Source organism: Taudactylus pleione, unplaced genomic scaffold (assembly GCF_031769625.1).
Source record: "Taudactylus pleione unplaced genomic scaffold, aTauple2 ptg000190l, whole genome shotgun sequence".
NCBI lineage: Eukaryota > Metazoa > Chordata > Amphibia > Anura > Myobatrachidae > Taudactylus > Taudactylus pleione.
The window spans coordinates 7,359,054-7,380,996 of record NW_028284592.1 but is presented as its reverse complement, the minus strand read 5'-3'; the positions used below and the strand labels follow the sequence as shown (position 1 = coordinate 7,380,996).

The 21,943-nt window shown below is 45.3% G+C and overlaps 1 protein-coding gene across 2 annotated transcripts in view; it reads right to left on the bottom strand.

Moving 5' to 3' along the window:
- PGM5 (phosphoglucomutase 5) overlaps positions 1-21,943 on the bottom strand; it is a 202,063-nt gene that overhangs the window by 59,639 nt on the left and 120,481 nt on the right. For both annotated transcript variants that reach the window (XM_088476607.1, XM_088476608.1), the window contains exon 8: positions 2,328-2,463. In XM_088476607.1, the coding sequence (XP_088332733.1) occupies positions 2,328-2,463 (136 nt within the window). The remainder of the gene's footprint in view (positions 1-2,327; positions 2,464-21,943) is intronic.

Here is a 21,943-nt window from a genome sequence, read left to right as displayed (position 1 = left end):
GGCGTGCCAAACGGTCAAAACGGGCGTTTTAAGGGTGTGCATAATTTACAAAGCAGCGTCATCGACCACGTCACTTGGTTGTTTCTTAGCCTGAACTGTTCGCATGATTGCGGTAGGATAAACCTACCACAAGCACTGCGAGCAGTTCAGACGCCTTTCGATGTACTCGATTAATCAAATAAATAGCGGAGATGACGTAGGATACGAGCGGCCAGGGGGCGTCTTTACAAAATAGCGAGCGCATGTTTCGTTCGCTCGCTCAGACATAGAGGCGTCAACAGACCGCAAAGAGCGAGCGCTCAATTTAAATAGCCGGCCCCTTTTTCTGGACGAGCGAGCGCAAATAGCGTCCGGCTCTGAATCAGGCCCTCTATTCCCAAAGCTGAACCAGGCCCTAAGTTCATTGTCATGGCAAAGAGGCAGCGGCTGGCTGGCAACTTTTAGCCTGGGGGGCAAATGCATGCATGCAGCCCTGGCAGAGGAGTAGCGTGTAGCCAGGGTGCCCAAAGAACATGCGTGCTACGGCGCCCCCCCTCAAGTGTTCCAGGGAGGAGGCTGGCCATATGGGATTAATGTAAAGTAAAAATAAAGATTAGGGACAGCCCCGTCTTGGTGCCCATATGCAGTGCCCCAAGAGAGGACCCCCTTATGCAGCCCTCCAGTAGTGCCCCCAGTAGTGAACCCCCCTATGCAGGGCCCCTTATACAGTGCCCCCAGTAGTGGTCCCCCTGTGCAGTGAACCTTGTGCCCCCAGTAGTAAGCCCCTTATATAGTGCCCCCAGTAGTGGTACCCCTTATGCAGTGCTCCTTATATAGTGCCCCCAGTAGCAGTCCACACCCCATGCAGTGCCCCCAATAGTGGTAACCCTTATGCAGTGCCCCTTAAATAGTGGCCCCAGTTGTAATCTCCCTCCTATGCAGTACCCCCAGTATTGCCCTATTTATAGAGCACCCAGCAGTGGTCCCTCAATGCAGTGCCCCCAGTGGTAGTCCCCTCCCCCCTATGTAGTGCCCCTAGTAGTAGTCCCCTCCCCCCTATGCAGTGCCCCTAGTAGTTGTCCCCTCCCCTTGTAGTGCCCATAGTAGTAGTAGTCCCCCGATTGTAGTGTCCCAGTAGTAGTCCTCCCTTGTAGTAGTCCCCCCCTTGTAGTGCCCCAGTAGTAGTCCCCCCTTGTAGTAGTAGCCCCCCCTTGTAGTACCCCCAGTTATAATCCACAGTAGTGGTCCCCCTTTGTAGTTTCCCCCCCTGTAGTGCCCCCAGTAGTGATCTCCCCCTTGTAGTACCCCCAGTAGTGGTCTCCTTCTTGTAGTGCCCCCAGTAGTAGTCCCTCCCTCTGGTAGTGCCCCCAGTAGTAGTCCCTCCCTCTTGTAATGCCCCCAGTAGTGGTTCCCCTTTGTAGTGCCCCCAGTAGTAGTCCCTCCCTCTTGTAGTGCCCCCAGTAGTGGTTCCCCTTTGTAATGCCCCCAGTAGTAGTCCCTCCCTCTTGTAGTGCCCCCAGTAGTGATTCCCCCTTTGTAGGGCCCCCAGTAGTCCTCCCCCCTTGTAGTGCCCCCAGTAGTAGTAGTCCCCCCCTTGTATTGCCCCCATTAGTAGTAGTCCCCCCCTTGTAGTGCCTCCAGTAGTGGTTCCCCCCTTGTGGTGCCCCCAGTAGTGGTCTCCCCCCTTGTAGTGCCAGCACCCCCCCCTAGTAGACACACATAGTAAAAAAACAAAAAAAAACCCACTTACCTGAATCCCCGCTCCCGCCGTCGCCATCCGCTCCTCTGTCTGTCCTTCCCGGGCCGCGCCGCTGTGTCATATGACGTTATGACGCCTCTCCCATTACCCACTGCAGGAGCCGGAAGATGGAGCGGCTCCTGCAGTGGGCGCAGCAGCAGCTAATGAGAGTCTGACAGACTCTCATTGGCTGCTGCTTACAACAAACACACAGCTGCCGGAGCCGGCGGCTGTGTGTTTGTCACTTGTGTAACGCTGACTGTACTCTGTCCGGTCAGCGCTACACACGCGGTGCAGTCTGTGTCACAAAGACATAGTCTGCACCGCGGCCCGCATGACGCTGCGGCCCGGGGGGCACATGGCACCCTGCTCCCCGGCCCAGCCCGCCACCGCAAAGAGGGACTGCAATTAATTGCAATTCATCTGATCACTCTTCTTGACATTCTGGAGTATATGCAAATTGTCATCATAAAAACTGAGGCAGCAGACTTTGTGAAAACTAATACTTGTGTCATTCTCAAAACTTTTGGCCATGGATGTATATTAAATTGTTCATTGCCTATTCATTATTTAAATTACTTATACAAACAATGGGCTGCAAGCTGGTTACCTGCAATAATAGTGACGCCCAAACTTTGTCCAATGATCTTGTACAATCTCTTCTACACCTTGCTTACGAGCTGCCAAAATTGAAAGCCAGACTAAAACAGCCCAAAGCCCATCCTTTTCTCTGAGGTGATCTGAACCTGAAAGGAGGAATATAGCATATTATTAAATTCCACTTACAACTTCCGTATACAGTTCCACATTAAAAATATGTCAAACAAAGAGTAAATAAAGGTTAAAACCAGGATGAAAATATAGGTCAATGGCGTTAAGCATAACATTTTGCATAAGATCAAGAGGCTGATTTGTTACGAAGAGGTACGACGTTCCCGTGATACAATATTGTAGTTCAGCTTTTGTTTACCAAATTGTGCCAAAAAACATGCATAATTGTGTGCCCATACACAGAACGAAGCAAATATTTCATGAAATGCTATTAAAAATGTCAAATATCATCTAAATGGAAACAATTTATATTGCTGTGAATCAGATGAATAAAGGCAGTAGGGACAGTGAAGTTAATATATGGTTTACAGTTGGTGGGATGAAATAACTCATTTGCTAAAAATATCAGATAAAAATATAGCCCACAACATATTGAATAGGTTAGAGATAAGATAGGCTAGAAGAGAATATACAGGGATAAGTTCATAGTCTACAAGCCAAATAACATCAGCATAAACACACAACCAAATGATCAACAACAGAAAGGTCAGGTAAAAACAAAAGGCAGATGGGCATCAGTAAAGCAGGAGTCTATTGGGTTGATGTATTGCACTAAGCCTTGGTGGAGAGAGATAAAGTACCAACCAATCAGCTCCTGTCACTTTACAGGCTGTGGGACTGATTCATTAAGGATCGTTATTGCTAAAGTGTACGCAGACGGACGGTTGTTTTGCGTACCATGCATCGCAGTGCGAGAAGGCACCACTGAGATCGCATTGCGATCACGGAGAGCCCTTGCAGAGTGAGTGACAGGCAGTTAGCATTTGGTGGTAGTGACGGGAGAATGGTAGAAGAAATGCAGGCGTGCCTGTCTGTTGGAACGCGTTGCATGGGCGTGCATAAATCAGCCAGTGCGATTGCATACGCACCTTGAGTACTTACTGCATGCTACAATTAGTCTCATCAGGTAGCACCTCCCATTATATATATTCAGGGTGTGCAGTCCAGGAACCTTTCCTATATGCCACGGGGTTAGCAATTTCTAAGTAAGGTCAGGGCTGCTGTATTTCTGCGTGAGGGGTGTATGGTACTCGATGTTACCGATGTTTGTTGAGGTTTGCAAGGTATTACGGATGTCAGATAGCGGTAGTGGGAGTCTCTATTCTGGCAGTGCGACGGCATTGTGATTACAATCATTAGCATATTTTCGCAGCAGACCTGCGTGCGATTACGGAGCTGCAATCGCAATAGCGATCCTTAATGACTCAGTCCCCGTGTTTTAAAAATGACAGTTAGGAGATAATTGGTTGGTACTTTATCTCTCTCCACTTTATCTGTTTCCAATGCTTAGTACTTCCCCCCCAATATATAGTAAGTCCATCAGAAAAACACCCAGGTATCAGCATAAAAGAACCTTCATGGGTAATAGACAACCTCTAAGCCTGAACTTATATAGGCAAGACTGAGCATGTTACATTGTGAATGAGTAGGATGGATAGGCAGATCTCACACTATAAATTAGCCACAACCCATAGGGCCACTATGTCGGTGCAATACCGCAGGGCCACTATGTCGGCAAAGCAATTTATGGCCCATAGATCATATCTCAGTCTCTCTCAGACTGCTACATTTGGTTTGTGTGTGTGTGGGGGGGGGAGATGTAATTGTAGCTGTCCCAAATACCGTTTGGGACAGCTTCTGGGATGGGTTTCTGGGATGGGGTTGTATTGCCAGGACAGGTGTCAGTCCCTCTAAATATGCTTTTGTCTGTATCTTTGGTCTACCATTCTCCTTGCTGCTGATGACACTACTCTGCAATATGTCTCCACTGTACTGATGTTAGTAAAAGTTTGGATATCTCAGAGATGGATGCTTCTGACGCCCCAAATGTCAGGGAATGGATGTCGCTAATTAATGATATAGTGGGGCCCATTTACACGCAGAGGAGTTATCCCCTTAAGTATGACAAAGTGTGGCACCATTGGAATAGCTCAGCTATTTGTCTCCATAGGTTAGGCAGTGGGGAACCCAACCAACCGTCTGATATGTTTCACCATCTGCTACCCCTACACTGTGATTAATTATGTATGCATTATTCCTACTACATTTTTGTGTTTATCATATGCAATGCTTATTAAATATTGAACTACCCTTTAGTAATTACGATTTTGTACCTCCTACATTCTGTTTGTTTGTATTTTGTTCTGGATAATTAACCATTGATGTATGTGTTCTTTAATATCTGTAACACTTTTTTGGGGGATGTAAGTTGTTCTTTTCTGTCTGTTTTTTTTAAACTCAATAAATTTTTTTTAAACATTGGTACAAACGTCACTGATGGTAAACATAGTAGGGTGATGCTGAGTTGAATGTATACCTGTTTAAGACCTATATATAGTGTAAAAATACCTGTTTGGAGGTGTGTTTGTTTCACCTATTACAGGGTAAGTACAAGTGTGCACTGATTATAACTAGTAGCAAACAAGGTGCAGACATAGGGGCAGCAGTATTGCACGATACATACAACTTTGCATAAGGACGAATAATAGTAGGCGAAGGAGTGGTCAGATGATCAGTATATATTGGCTTGTTTGCATGTAGACAGACTCTTTTTCTGGATCTTTGAAACCCACCATCCCACCTGTTACTGGTTTTGGTTGTGTCACACTAACTTTTTCTTTTCCCAATTTAGGGGAGGCGCAGCATGGTGGGAGTACGTTGCAGCTCAGTGGCTATATGTGGCGCAAGATACAGTTGTGGGGGCACTTGCCCTCGATGAACCTGGCAAATTTGTTGTGCTCCGTGCGGGCGGACCCGGGCGCTTTTGTACGGATGTGTCTCGGATTGGCCCAGGAGGGAAGTGGGACCCTCGCAGCATTAGTGCGTCTAGAGGGGGGACGTTTCAGTCGTCCCCGAGTATTTGAGTGAAGTAAAAAGCTGGAACTGAGCCTGCAACGTCTCTTTGCCACCCTGGTTAGGTTAATTGATTAATTAATTAATTATAAATAAAAGCTGTGACCTTTTAGCCAAGCTCTTGTTGTCTGTGTCATTATTTATTAGTTTAAGTTAAGTAAGCTAGACAAGGTTGTTAAGGGATAGAAGCAATAAACCAATGTATATCTTAAAGTGTACCTAACAGGAGTAACATTTATGTTTATTAAATGCCAGTTTAATAAAGCTGACTGTTGTGGCACAGGCACGTATTAACGCCTGAAGGGCCCAGTGTACAGTGGGGCCCTTCATCTGAGCAGCAGCCCGCCCCCTTTCCATATCCGACCTGGTGCATACACCCTGCACCCATTGTAAATATTCATTATATGCAAGGATTTTACCTTCTAAACTGAATTATATAACAGCTTTCACTAACCACACTGCATATATTATCAAGATTGAACATTTAAGACCTGTTATGTGTGTTGTCTATTTACTGCTGAACTTTAGGCTATATGAGTGAGAGATTGAATATAGATTTACATATTTCCAACTATGATCGATCACATGTACTATTTGGGGTTACAGTGTATTTATTGGAGGTATTTCTGAATATTTTACTCTGAGTACTTGATATACCAGGTGTTTATCCTGATTATTAGGGACCTATAGATATCCTGACTTTATAGATTTCTTTAAAACACGTCGGTACTGCTGTTGATTTATACCTGGACTTTCTGATTAGTAATAGATTTACTTTCCAGTTGTCTCTCACATATGACTGAATGGTGTGTATCCCTGATGGTTCTAGACCATTTGATTTTTTTCACAGGACAGACTGCAAGTAATTAATACATTTTCACCATACCTAGGATTTGCATCTGAGCAATTATCACATAATTAAATATTTCCATTTGATTTTATTGTTAGCAATTGAATTTTTCTTTATACATATGTAATTTATACGATTTGTGTCTAATTCACCTGATTTATTGTTAACTTTTAATATAAACACCTTAAAAAAAGTTTTAAACCCACATTACTATAATATTTTTCTATCTTAAGGTGCCCACACACTAGGCGATCTTGTGACGATGCAATATCGTGTCCGATTTCTCCCCCGGCAGCTCCCCGGCAGTCATGGGCACGATTTGGTGTAAAAACTATCCAAATTGACCCACGATCTATCGTGCATCCTAACTATTCCAGTGCATCGTGTCTGAGATTTTCAGATCTTGCCTGCAGCAGGCAGATCTGAAGATGCGATGTACGACCAGCGGGGATGCGCATCGGCATCGTAATCGTGAGTGCATAATCACGATTAAGACATATTTTACACGATCTGTTGTCCCGATGCATCGGAATCGGGCTGATCGTATAAAATATTGTCTAATGTGTGGGCACCTTAAGAGTGCCCCCAAAAAGCTTAAAATTTGTCCTTTTTTGCCCTGTTGCAAAATACATACCCATTGTAAATATGCCTATGTTGTGAGCCCCAACACTTTTAATGTTTAGGTTAGAGAAGGTTTATTAATGTATATAAGTATCAATCCATGTAGTCAAACCCTTAAAACAGGTTAGTACAGTTGGGGGACAGGCTCTTGCCATATCCCAGAACTGGCAACAGCCTGCACAAATTTTCACTAGGACATTATCCATTATCACATTGCACACAAGAATTGCAGTTTATTTCCCTAAGCAATGTGTTCAAATAATGTAAGGCCAAAATGTTTCTGGAATGCAGGGACACAACTGCATTAGATGCACAGACTGCAGATGATGTCACTGCTCCCAGGCCTCTTGCTCAGCTCTAAAGTTGGAACCGTGCATCATGACTAACACATCTCAGACATTCTCCATGTGCTCCTACAGAAATGGAAGACATTTTTAAAAACAAGAATTCGGCTCCAAGACACTCTGCCAAAAAACTGTTCTGGGAAACTCTGTATAAGTGTTTCAATACTGTCTGGCCTTTTATAGGAGAAGAATTGCTTTTATTTACAAGCCAAAGCAAAAATGTGATGCTGTAAGCAGCTGTGCTGTTATGCCTAATACTCATATTGTAGGTGTGCTGCTGGCTCTTTTAAACAGTAATATTTATTTTGGGCCCAATGTGTTATTGTATCTTATTATGAAATGCTATCAAGATGACAAAGGACATTAATTACCATATATACTTGAGTATAAGCCGAGTTTTTCAGCACATTTTTTGTGCTGAAAAAGCACCCCCTCGGCTTATACACGAGTTATGCCCGCATGGTACGCAGCCGAGTAGCGTACCATGCGGGCCGTGGTGCAGACTGTGTCTGTGTGGCACAGCTGCACTGCGTGTGTAGCGCTGACCGGACGGAGTTCGGTCAGCACTGCACACTGCCAAACACACAGCTGCCGGAGCCAGAGGCTGCTGTGTATTTGTTGTAATCAGCAGCCGATGACAGTCTGTCAGACTCTCATCGGCTGCTGCTGCTCCCACTGCGGAAGCCATCCTCCGGCTCCCGCAGTGGGTAATGGGAGAGACGTCGTCATGATGTCTCTTCCATAATGCAAAGCGGCCGGAGGAGCCAGTAGCAGCGTCGGGACCAGGAGCGGGGTTTCAGGTAGGTGTTTTTTTTTTTTATTATTACATCTCTCTCTACTGGGGGGGCTACTACTGGGGGCAGTACCAGGGGGGATTACTACTGGGGGCACTACCGGGGGGGATTAATACTGGGGGCACTACCAGGGGGGATATTGCTACTGGGGGCACTACCAGGGGGTGTATTACTACTGGGGGCACTACCAGAGGGAGAATATTACTACTGGGGGCAGTACCAGGGGGGGATTACTACTGGGACAGTACCAGGGGGGGGATTAATACTGGGGAAACTGCCAGGGGGGGATATTGCTACTGGGGTCTCTACCAGTGGGGTGTATTACTACTGGGGGCTCTACCAGGGGGGTATTACTACTGGGGGCAGTACCAGGTGGGGGATTACTACTGGGGCAGTACCAGGGGGGGATTACTTCTGGGGGCACTACCTGGGGGATTACTTCTGGGGGCACTACCAGGGGGGGATATTACTACTGGGGGCAGTACCAGGGGGGGATTACTACTGGGACAGTACCAGGGGGGGGATTAATACTGGGGAAACTACCAGGGGGGGATATTGCTACTGGGGGCTCTACCAGGGGGGGATATTACTACTGGGGGCAGTACCAGGGGGGGGGATTACTACTGGGGGCAGTACCAGGGGGGGGGATTACTACTGGGGGCAGTACCAGGGAGTGGATTACTACCAGTAGCTGCTGCATTTCCCACCCTAGGCTTATACTCGAGTCAATAAGTTTTCCCAGGTTTTTGTGGTAAAATTAGGTACCTCGGCTTATATTCGGGTCGACTTATACTCGAGTATATACGATAGTATTAAAATACGCTCTTCAACATGTCGACATTCAACATTACATCCACAATGTTGACAGTGAAAACTGTCAACATAGTCATAATGTCATTTAGAACAAAAAAGAACAAGGTATTCCTTTACCTGATGGGAGACATACCTGGTGATATTGCGACTACGCCTGAATAAGGGGCTATAGATATGCTCACTGACGGTCTCATAATAGCATCAATGGAAAAGTGAAACAGTTGCAATATACTGTAGCTGTTCAACTATTGATACAATTACAGTCTGTCAATTGAACTGTTACTAAAGACCTCTAAAAAGGGAAACACTTATATATACATTAGCATTAATCCCTGGCGGGAGAAAACACGCAATCATACGAGAAATAATGAGTATATGAAATGAAAGCAGGCCTGCATTATATGTGATATAAACACATTTCAATTACTTATTATTTACTAAATGCTATTTGTGTATGTATGAGAAAGGGATATGATTACTATGTCTAATATGAGAAATAATAGACCCCCGATGGGGAAGTAACCTAAGATAGTAACAGCAATGGATTCATTATCAGCACAGTCAAACTGGTTATTATATTTGGAGATCAGATATATTGAATTCTATACCAACAGGGACCTTTAATTATACTTATCAATCAGGAGTACATTCAAAATTAGTGCGACAAATTAGATTGAAAGCACAATGAAAAAAAGTGTGAATAATTGTGGACAACACAGAGTTTTATTAATTTTATTATATATAAAAACCAATAAATATTTAGCGGTTTTATAATTATGATTTAATAAAAGTTATGTTTTATAATTCTTTAGGGTCATTACATAATATGATATGTGTTTAGCCTGTGAGTGCCCCTGTAAAGGAATACTTTGTTCTTTTTTGTTCTAAATGTGATTACTCCTATTCCTGGGTGCACCTCCCCTATAGCTACTATCTATTGAAGTAGGATACCTAAATTTGGGAAAGGGCAATATTTAGATAAGGGTCTGTACGGATATTTTCCTTTTTGAAAAATAGTCATAATGTCGCCAGGCAGTTTTAAGGTTAGGGTTAGGCTGTGGCTAGGGTTACGCTGCGGATAGGGCTGGATGCAGAATTTATGGTTAAACACATTGTTAACATACCGACTGTCAACATTCATAATGTTGACGACATGTCAGTGCCGACATTTGTCATGCTGACTTTGTGCCCACATCGACAATCAAACCATGTTGACTGGTGTTGCCATTTCAAATGTCGACTGTTTGAACCACACCCTGCAATTCTGTATTACTATTACTTTCCTGTTTAGCTTGTATTTTTTCCCAAGGAATCTATAATGTTTTAACACATACTGTAGTTATGTTTGCACTTAGGGCCTGATTCAGAGTAGGGCAGTGGTTCCCAAAATTTTCTGAATCACGGCACCCTAGAGTATCAGCATTGTTTTCACGGCACCCCTAAATTTAAGTTTGTTATTGAGAAATTCAGAAAAAAAATCTAGTAAAATAGTAAAGTGAAATAAATTGTGCTTACGGTCATCCTTAGGTTCAGTTATGTGGTGGTGGACTGGTTTGCACTTCTGTTTGTTCACATATTTACATTCACATTACATAAATAATTTGATTTGGTGCTGGATCACCAACCTGAGGCACCCCTGCAAGTGTCCCGAGGCACCCAAGAGAGCCACGGCGCACAGTTTGGGAACCACTGGAGTAGGGAATAGAGTAAGAAAGAACAAGTAACTGTACATCTGGGTAAAACCATGCTGCACTGCAGGAGGGGCAGAGGTAAAATGTGCAGACAGATTTAGGTTTCGGAGGGGGGGGTCCAAACTGATATCTAAATTGCAGTGTAACAATAAAGCTGTCCAGCATTTGTTGGCTACATGCAAAAGCAGCCAGTATTCACCCTGCATGCAAAAACAATGGATGTATTTGCACCCCTTGCATTGCAACATGTTATTTCCAGGTACACAGTTACTTGCTATTTCTTATTCGATTCCAAACTCAACAAATTTAAATCACCCATTTAACCAGATTTACAGAAAATTGTTATGACCTGATGAGAAACATTTAAATATATATAACCAGGATGTTTTATGCTGATGTTTGATGTTCTGCTGGACAAATTTAAACATACTTCCCTCCCCTCTCCAACAGTCCCATTTTTTATTGGCTGGTCCCAGTATTCCACAGGCAAGATGGGCATTGCCTTTCAGATTGTGGACATGGCTGAATTTGACATGGATAGATAGAAAATAGCTGGATGGCATATGGCTGGATGGGACATGGCTAGATGGGATGGGACTTGGCTAAATAAAAAAAATGCCAGATAGGATGGGACATGGCTGGATAGGATGGGACATGGCTGGATAGGATGGGACATGGCTGGATGAAAAATGGCTAATTAGGTTTGGATATAGTGGTATGGGATATGGCCAAAGCAGAAAAAGAGACTGTATGAATCAGGAATTAGGCATATAAAACTGATACAAGCAAATAACTGCTGTTCATTTTTTAGCCGATATGTTAAAATAGTGACATGCAAAAGGTGGCCTGGAATTGCCAGGGAAAATTCCAGTCTATATACAGTGCAATATAATTTTTCTGGAAGTCAGATGAAAGTTGACCAGGATATATATCAGTGGTTGAAGTGGGAATTTTGAAGTGGGGGTATGGAAGATATAAGGTTGTACCTATGCGCGCGTCTTCAGCGCATGGCGGGGACAGGGGGTGGCCATTTAAAAGGGGCGTGTCCTTAAGGCGTGCACCTTTCTCTTCAGTGTAGTGTACCACACCATAGTACCCCTTATACACATTATGCCACACAGTAGTAGTGCCCCTTATACAATGCCCACAGTAGTAGTGCCCTCTATACAATACCCACAGTAGTAGTACCCCTTATGCAATGTCCACAGTAGTAGTACCCTCTATACAATGCCCACAGTAGTAGTGCCCTCTATACATTGCCCACAGTAGTAGTGCCCTCTATACAATGCCCACAGTAGAAGTGCCCTCTATACATTGCCCACAGTAGTAGTGCCCTCTATACATTACCCACAGTAGTAGTGCCCTCTATACATTGCCCACAGTAGCCGTGTCCCTTGTAGTTGTGCCCACTATAGTAGTAGTGCTCCTCTTGTAGAATCAAGCCACAGATTTGCCACCCCCACATTATTATTAAAAATAATGCACTAAACACACATGTTCCAAAATTAAAAATAATGGCACAAATATCCTCTCATTAAACATCTGCCTTCCCATTTTATTTAAATGTATGGTTCAAATATATTCTCCCTCTTTCCCTCATTGCAAATAGTATAATAGACCTCAGATCTATGAGGCGACCCAACCATGGAACCTGCTGTACAGGGGCGGATTGGGAACTTAAAGTGGCCCTGGAAAAAATTCTGAGAGTGGCCTCATTCAAATTTGGCGCCCCAAAACAATCATAAGTTGTGCTAGCAAACAGCCAACTTGACAGCCATATAATACAAAGAGTAGCTTTGTGTCTGCCATACAGCACAAACAGCATCCCAGCCAAGGGTGTAGCTATAGTAGGTGCAGAGAGTACACTGCTACGGGCACCCTCTCCCTGAGTAAAACACCATCTCCTGAGCCCCAGCTTTTCTATTGTCACCAGAGTGCTACTGCAGGGTATCTGGGCCCAGAGATGATCCAAGCTACAGCCATCAGAAGCTGCTGCCTGCATGCATTGTGATGTCACAATGCAGGTCACAGCCCTATATAAAGGATGCCCAACTACTGGCAGCCATTTTGTAGTGACATTTTGGCCTACTTTGATACTCTCTGAGTAGTTCCTTTTTTATGTAGGCGACTTTGGATAATGACTACTGATATGAATTTTGGATTATATCTCCCAATAAGGTCCTGAACAGCAACATTTTTAGAAAAAGAATCTGAATAACATCTTAAGGTAAGGACTTTATAATAAATGTTGGCCTGTCACCCTTACCCCTCCCTCCATTTTATCTGCGATTTTAATTTACAAACAATGGATAAAGCAAATTATTTATCTGATATGACACTGCATGACTTAAGATGGATACACACTTGTCCAAGTGGAGGATTCAACTCCAGGCCAGACTGTTAACACAATCCTACTCGAGACCTGGACGCAGATTCAACATCCAGTGTATGCCTACACACACGTCCAATTTTGCAGCAAATCTCAGACAGTAGGTACAGAGAATGGGGCTGCTATGGGGCCCAGGCGGCCTTTGAGTGTTGCTACAAAGAGCATCTCAATCACCACCACCAGCTTGGTTACCACTATAAAATACATAGATCATTCCAGGGACTGGCACACATTAAATTGAGCATCCTAGTGACAATACAGCACAAACAGCTATCACCATACAGCATCCCAGTGACTGCCATAAAGTACAGGTAGTACTCCATTGAATGTCATACAGTACATTGAGTACCATACCAAGGTGACACCATACAGTACATCATAATGTACATAGAAGCCCAGACTTGTAGCTTGATCACTTCTGGGTGACAAACTCTTGAAACTGCACTCTGGCCATAGCCCGTGTCCAACAGACTGTGTGGAGACCAACATGGGAGATCATATACTTAAGTGACCCTTGTTGCCCAATTACGTTTGCATGTTGAACAAAACAAATTTAATACATCTACCAGTGAAGCCTACAACCAATCCACCCTGCTGTTTAGGTGTGCATAGTTATTCTAGTCTACATCAGTATTTTAAGTAATTATTATTATTATTATCATCGTTTATTTATATGGCGCCACAAGTGTTCCGCAGCGCCTTACAAAGTACATAAACAAATAGATTGATTTACAGTGACTTACAGTACAGTACAATACATTGCAGGACATGGATAAAGTACATTGCTACATTCACGACCATAACACCCAGATAAGCAACAATGCAAAGCAATCAAGTGTTAGGTGCCCTGGTAGAGAGTAAGAAGTAGATGAAGGTATAGTAGGGAGATGCACAAGAGGGTAGAGGGTAATTGTTTCCTATACTTTAGTAAAATTAGCCAGTATTTTGGTTTCATTATTTATTATATAGAGGTATGTTTTCTCATAACCTGCCACTAGTTAAAGTTAGTATTCTGCAGACTAGAGTACAAGAATGCCAAATTATGTATCCCTGAGTAGGTTTAATCACAATTGTATTTTGATTGCTGGCAATTTAAATAACGTGTGTTTCTGTTAGTCTGATAAAGGGATCTTCATATGTGCACTGTGTGATTGAACGATTATGTAATATTTCCATCACCCCATTTATGAGAGAGGAGGAGTCAATTAAATGTTGAGGAGGGGAGGTCTTGTTGGCTGGGACCCACTCTGTTAATCCCCAGAGGTGAATCCTCAAGCTCATTGATAACAGAGTAGACGGGACGTTCCTCTCTGCGAGGGAGTTTCCCAGCTGCTGGACTTGGGGCATTTGTTATCCTCCTGTCAGCAGAGCCAGATTACAATGGAGCCGACAGAGCTAAGGCCACCACATAAAAATAGGCCTATCATCATGGCAGCATGATGGTGATCGGCTGCATCAAATAGTCGGCCATAAATCTTAACTATTAAAATGGTACTTCTATTTTTTTTTTCCACAAAATTCTGCAACCTTTCTCTTTTTATGCATTTAGGGAGACAGTGGGGCTGAGAGTGTAGGGCATGGCCACACCCACAGCACTGGTCACACCCACAGCACTGGTCACACCCACACAGCACTGGTCACACCCACAGCACTGGTCACACCCACAGCACTGGTCACACCCACAAAGCACTGGTCACAGATTCTCCCCTTCTCAATATAAGTTATTGTACATTTACAGCCCCAGGCCCATGTAGACCTTAATGCAACCCTGCCTGTCAGCCATGGTTAGGAGAAGCAAGGCTGCATATTCTTCAAAGGGGGCAGGACAAGTGGTGGAATTTCAGCTGGGTGGCAGAGACACTTGCACAGTACACAGTAAGTGCAGACTGTGTTATGTAGCCTATTTGAATAGCTGCACATAGGAAGTTACACCACTGGGCGATGTAAAAATATTATTTACAGTATATATAAAATAAAAACACAAAACAGTACACTGGGAATTACTGGAGAAGCTATGGCCAATCCACCCTTGCCTACAGCAGTGAATGTACAGGGGCCTAACCCTAGTGTAGTTACCCCCTCAGTAGTGAGTGTTCAGGGGGCTGGCTCCAGTGTACGTGCCCTCCCAGCAGTGAGTGCTAATGGCTGCCCCCAGTATAGGTGTCCCCATCAGCAGTGAGTGCCCAGAGTGCTAACCACAGTGTAGGTACCCTCTCAGCAGTTAGTCCAGTGTGTTGGGCCCAGTGTAGGTATACCTTCAGCAGTTAGTGCCTAAGGGGCTGGCCCCAGTGTAGGTACCACCTTTAGCAGTGAGTACCCATGGGGCTGTCCCCAGCTACACTAACAACAAGAGTCACAACTTGTTCACACATTTGCAGACACTACATGAGTTGGATTACCAGGAGTAGAGGGCACCCAGCACCAGAGCTTCAAAGTTGGACCACGTCCTCTAAGGGCAGAGAGAGGAACACATAAACCGCCAGCATATACCCTACCATACTTCCAGTATGCCTCGCTATATACCCTGGTGTACTTCCAGGGGCCTGTAACACAATGCAATGAAAGATGCTGCAGCCCTCACAGACAACCAGGTGGGTAAACTCCCAGCAGCGCCCCAGACAGCAGCCCCCCAGGTGCATGCACACTCCGGAATTCATCCAGCAGCAGGCATTGCGTAGTGTCCACTGCTGGCTAACTCATGCCCAGTGATGAAAGAGAAGATGATATCCAGGGTTCTGCAGGCAGGGGAGTGGAAGTGACGGGTGACCTCTGCCGCAGCGACCGGGAGGGGCAGCAGCCATCAATCCCAGCATCCACAGAATAGATCGACAGGCAGTCAGTGTATATGTGTGACCCTGGCTTTGAGACACTGCCTGTGCTGCTCACTTCACAGCCCTACTTTCCAGCACCTGATGCCAATAGTGGGTGACCAAGGAAGGGTGAGTAGTGGATCAGGAAGGGGTGGACTGATCTGCCAAGCACAGCCATAGGTGGCTGGTCCCTGGGGAGGGGTCAGCCACCATGAACAAATCATGTATCAGTTTAAGCCATTAATATGCCATATGCCAGTGCCGACTCTCATTGGGTAGGTTGGGTCACATATTAAAAAAAAAAAAAAAAAAATCCGAAAAATAAATTGTTTACAGTGGCCCAAAAACTGTCCGGCCCACCGGGAAAACTCCCTGTTAGGTCTATGGCCAATCCGCCCCTGCTGTTGTACTTTCCCTGCTGCAATCTCTTGTTGTCTAGTCCTGCAGCCTTCTGATTTCTGATTGGTGGATAGCTCCAGCCATCCACCAATCAGTGTGGGGAGACATCCCACCATTGTAATTGGTGGATGGAACTAGAGCTATCCACCAATCAGCATTCTGCCAGACAAAGCCGGACAATGCGGCTGCAGGACAGCTATGTGACAGGCGACAGGGAGACAGAGAGAAGAAGCTCCCTGGCCGCTCTGACTGAACGGAGAGGTCGGGGAGCTTCTCTCTGTCTCCCGGCCGCAGGGTATGTAATGCAGCATGCAGCTACAGCGGCCCCCTATCCTTAAAATTGGAGTGGCCAGGGGGAAGATGTCATCCTGACCCCCCCCCCTCCCCCAGCCCAGCCCGGTCCTAGCAGAGGGGAAATTTGCTCATGGGGGACGGGCACACTGGCGGGTGGCGTCAGTGGCACTAGGGGGTTGAGTAGTCCTAGGGGTTGTCCTCTACTGACACTGAGCTATGTCCATGTCAGTCAGTGTAGCGGGCGTAGGCATGTAGCTTTCTCTCTCAGCGCTGTGGCTGTAGCCACGCCTCTGCCCTTGATATGCTCCTTCCAAGTTAGTTAAAAAAAGTAGTGCTTGAAGTGCCGGTATGCCATACCGGCACACTTCGAGCACTGATATTTATAAAAAATATTATCACAATTACTAGAACTGTATGCTATGCTTTCACGATATCATAACGTACATATACTCACTATATACAACAGTCACACATTGAAAGCATTAAAGAGACACTGGAGGGAATTCAATTCAGTGCGATGTTGAATTGCCGTGGGAGGGAGCTCCCGAAGCTATTCAATACACAGCGCTGTATGGGCGGGCAAAGGATTTCTTCTCGCACCCCTCTGGGGATGCGAGGAGAAATCCCACAAAAGTGCCAGGCGTGCAGCTGTTTTACTGCTTAGCGCGGCGCTAATAGCTGCGCGCCTGGCACTTTACTCAGAGAATGCCAGTTCTCGTGCCTTAACACTCTTAGATGGCCCCTGACAGGACTAGCCCATCAAGCTCTCTGGTTACACATACGTGTAGAAAACAAACCAGATGATTTGACATACGCTGTTGCCGACATAAGGTATGAGTGGGATCACAAGGTGGATGAAAATGTTACTTTAATTATATATATATATACATATATATATATATATATATATATATATATATATATATATATATAATTGCTATCTCATAGCAGTGTGCACTCACATGGTAACTCTCACACATACATTGTTAGCACATTTACTTTCAGAGCACTAAACCGGCTATGCCATATTCATACATTTAACTTAAATTAACTGAACTAATAGTGTGATTTGTGGGCACCTTCTCATTCAGTTACATCCCCTGTATTTAAAACACAGATTTCTCAGTAGTGTCATACCCCACCATGCCCCCATCCCGCCCGTGAAGGTGACCACATTGGTGACAGTCCTTAGAGCTGGCATGAATTTTAAAAAAATCTGTGCTGGGACCGAGGTAGGTGCTGACTTATCTGCTCCCCCGCCCCACTGCCAACACCACTTAATCTGGTATACAATCGGGAAGCCGGCTGCCTTAATACCGGCAGCCGGCTTCCCGACTGTCATATCCCGGTGAGGGTGAAATGCCGGGCGTCTAGATGTAGATGCCTGTCATTTCCTCGACGCCGGGAGACAGGCCTATCAAAGAGATACCGGGCGCCGCGAGCAGACAGCCGCGGGGGGAGGGAGGGTTAGGGCACCTGGGGGGGACTTAGGGTTAGGCACCCCCTGGGAGGGTTAGGCACACTCGGGGGGGACTTAGGTTTAGGCAGCGGGGAAGGGGAGGGTTAGGCACTTAGAGGGGGGATTAGGGTTAGGCACTTGGGGGGGGAGGTTAGGGTTAGACACCCCTAAGGAGAGTTAGGGGGTTGGGTTAGTCAGTACTTACCTATCGACGATCAGGATTTCCAGCGCTGTCGGGCTTCCGCTGCCGGGAACTCTGCTTTGGTCGGCCATGCGGCCGGCGGTATTTCATACCAATTCCCTTAATCTAATTCAATGAGTCTATGAGCATGGCCCCACAACTCCCAGTGTGGTTTTGCCTATTAAATTATTGCGCCTTTACAAACACTGGGCAGACTTGCCGGAAACTGGACAATACCTGCAAGTCACAGGCTATTACATTTACCCCTGAAACTCTTACCAACCTCGGGAGGGGTTAGGGTAACAAAATAAAGTTACTAGAACATTAGATTAATGTGCGGGATTAGAAGTCACAACAATCCCTGACAGCTCTGTATCTGCATCGGCATGCCATGATAGCCCAGGCTTTCTGAGACCTATAGTTCTATTTAGATAATTGTAAATAAGCACATAAATGACAACTTCCAAAGCTTTTTCATTTGATACAAATTCTCTTAAGCCTTCTTCACCCATTTTATTAAGCACCTAAATCCAAAGGAAATCTGATCCTGAAGAAGCCATACGAAACCTTTATTTGCAATGAAATTTACAGGGAAAAAAACAACCACAAGATATAACTACAACTGTTCCTATTGAAGCCTCACTGCTAGATGGCATATAACTGAATGGATCTACCCAAGGGCAGTGTTTAATCCCTTATAATACATCATTATGCCACACGATAACATCTACATTACAGTGCAGTACAATAATACAGCATGTCTAGCATTCACCCAAGTACCTGTGTATGATGCATTTCACATCCTGTATCTGATAATTAACGGATATTCGAGAAACACAAAAAAAGTCTTATGAATCTGTCAGGTATTAGGTACCACACATGACATGTATTTGCAGCAGACGCAGTAAAAAGTCAGCCTCTAGGATAGAATAAATATCTATACTTGACAGTGTTACTGTATGTATCTCAATAAATATATACAGTAGCTATATAATAATACATAAAAATTGAGGGACTGAGGAATAGTTGTGCGTATGCTTATTTGTAGTGTACATCTTGCGGTGTCTTTTGCATTGTTCATGCACAAAAACTGGGAGTATGTAAGTACAGCCGGTACAGAGTCGTATGTGTTGGAAATGTGTGAACAACCCGGTGATTTAGCAGAGTTGTGTACACACCAGCGGATGTATAAAGAATCTAAGCAACTAGTCCAGTGGAACTTAACCAGGTTGTGTGGTTTATTGTGTACAGTTGTACTCACTGTTACACTGCATGTCCAAAGCATGAATCACAGCTTGTAGCGGAGCAGGGTTAGGCAGTCCACCAGCCAGTGAATGTCTCAGGTATTGCGCTAATGATGCAGATGCTGGAACAGTGGTCATATGATAGTACATGTCTCAGGACACTAAGGGGAGGACAACTGTCCTCCACTGTATCACTCGTACACAGTGAAAAAGATGCTGTTGCACATGCGCATTTACAGTAACAGTGGCCATCTTGGTAATGGAGCTGAATTATCCCTTCAAGAGCCATATTGTTGGAGACTGCACAGTAGTGGACTCTAGTGGCGTCACAAGGGGGGTGCGGGCCGCACCCGGGTGTCACCCGCCGAGGGGTGACACCAAGGTGCAAACTCCCCCTCAGTGACAGGAGCCGGGTGCTGCACTGTATAAGTGCAGCAATCAGCTCCTGACACTGTGAGGGTGCCGGCCGCCACTTCACAGTCCGCACCACCGGCACACCCCCTGCCTCCCAGTGATAAGCAGCACGGTGACGGGAGTCAGACCACGGAGGTTCGGCTGTGAGTCCACGACCCCTTCCCGCGTGGCTACTTCCCTGCCCGCGAGGGCACACCCCTTTTCGGCACAGCATCCCTCCCCACACCGGGTGACACCGCGGGGAGGGACGCCACTGGTGGACTCCACTTCTAACAGTGCGCATTTTAATTGAATCACCACTCACAATGGCAGAGCTAGGCTGTAATGAGAGATTCTCAGGTAATCAAAGCTCAGCAAGGGCATGTTGATGGAACAGCAGGCTATGCAAAGTTAGACATAAGCGTAGATAAGTCTCTTTTGCACTATGCAGAATGTTGGAAATGCGCACTGATGTGCATGACTAGTAGGAAACCAAGCATACAATGGGGTAATCACAAAATACATAAACACTATCGTCGGTCACTTCACACACTCATGCTAAACAAACACACCATATCTTAATGCTAAAATAATGAAGCAGACACAGGGCCTGATTCAGACCCGCTCGCAAGTGCTTGAGCACTTGCGAGCGGGTCGATGGTGTGCTCTGTGCACGTGCAGCGACCGCACTGTGCGTGCGCAAGCCCCGGAGCGAAAGAGAAATTCTCTCGCTCTGTGGCTCACTACAAAAGGCGTGGCGGGGGGGTGGCTTCACAAACAGAGGCGTTCCCATGCGAACGCCTGCTGTTTGTGGGTGGCCCCACTGACATCACCAGTGATGTCAGTTAGAGAGCTTCCGGCTCTATTAGAGCCAGGAGCTCTCTGGGGCTTGCGGCCACGAGACCCTACCACAAGGGTCTCGTTGCAAGCCCCGATGGTCACGATGGTCTTGACCATCATCCCGGCCGCTCGCAATAGCTGTGGGTGGTCACCCACAGCTATGCGAGCGGCCAGGAGGCCGCACAAAAAAAAACCGCCCTGATTCAGAGCGAGTGCTCTTTCAGAGCATCCGTCTCTGAATCAGGCCCACAGTGCGTTGCGGGAAAACTGGTCAACTTTTTAGTGGACTATAACATAAGCCTATTTAGATATCTAATACTTTAAATTATTCCTAACCATAAATTAACCTTCTAAAGAAATGGTGGCGGGAACGTGGACGGTCTAGCACATAGCAAAATGAACATTCATAACATATAATAAAAATAACAAACAATGGACCTGAACGGCCCGCCACAAGATAAGTGTCTACCCCTTATCCCTACAACTTGCAAGGTCTTAGGCCTCCTGCCCGACCTTACGTGGACTACAACAAATTGGGCAGCCGAGGAGCACCGTACCCACCTGGACCGGTGGTAATCACACCGCCCTCGTGTCTGCCCCAGCCACACGGGCAACCCCTCAGGAGACAAATCACCTACAAAACCAGCCACCTCAAACCAAAGCAGACACCAAACTTCCAGAGAAAAAACCCTCTAGGGAGGATGGGTGGTCAAAATCCAGAAGAAAAGAGAGAGAGCCAAGATCTAACTTTCCCATAAAACCTGCAAACCAACTCCACTCGTTAAGTCAACTATGCCCATCATTGGCCCCCATAAAACTTAACCCCTCCCCCTTTATAACAAGCTAACCTTTTGTATCCCAGAGTGTGCAGAGTGACAGACTAGAGGTTTATGTCACTCCCGTCATATATAAATGACCTCCGTGCTCTTTATGTACATTTTTCTCCGTGCACACAAAGCTGGAGCACATATAACTGATTTACATCCAACTTTGCTTCCGGCTTTTAAATGTAAAATAAAATATGTCGGCAAAGCTTTATTCTTAATTAGCAGCAAATATAAAACATAAACTGATTAAAGTTGGACAAATTTGTGACTTTCCATGGAAATTAGGGACACTTGGCAACTGATACATGAAATGGGAAAATATGCTAGAGACTTGTAAGGTCATAAAACTTACACAACTCCCTAATCTTGGGAAACTACTTTCTCCCACTGGGTCATGAGGCCAGTGTTTACCTTAGAAAATTAGGGGGACATTGAAGTGTTTAAAAAATTAACTGGAGTGTCCCATTATGACATGCTCTGCTGCACACTGAAGTATCATATTTTTCATTTTTCAGACATTAAACATGCTCATTGCTTTCATTCAGATGAGAAGCATGGGCATAAGATAGATGCCTTAATATATGAACTATAAG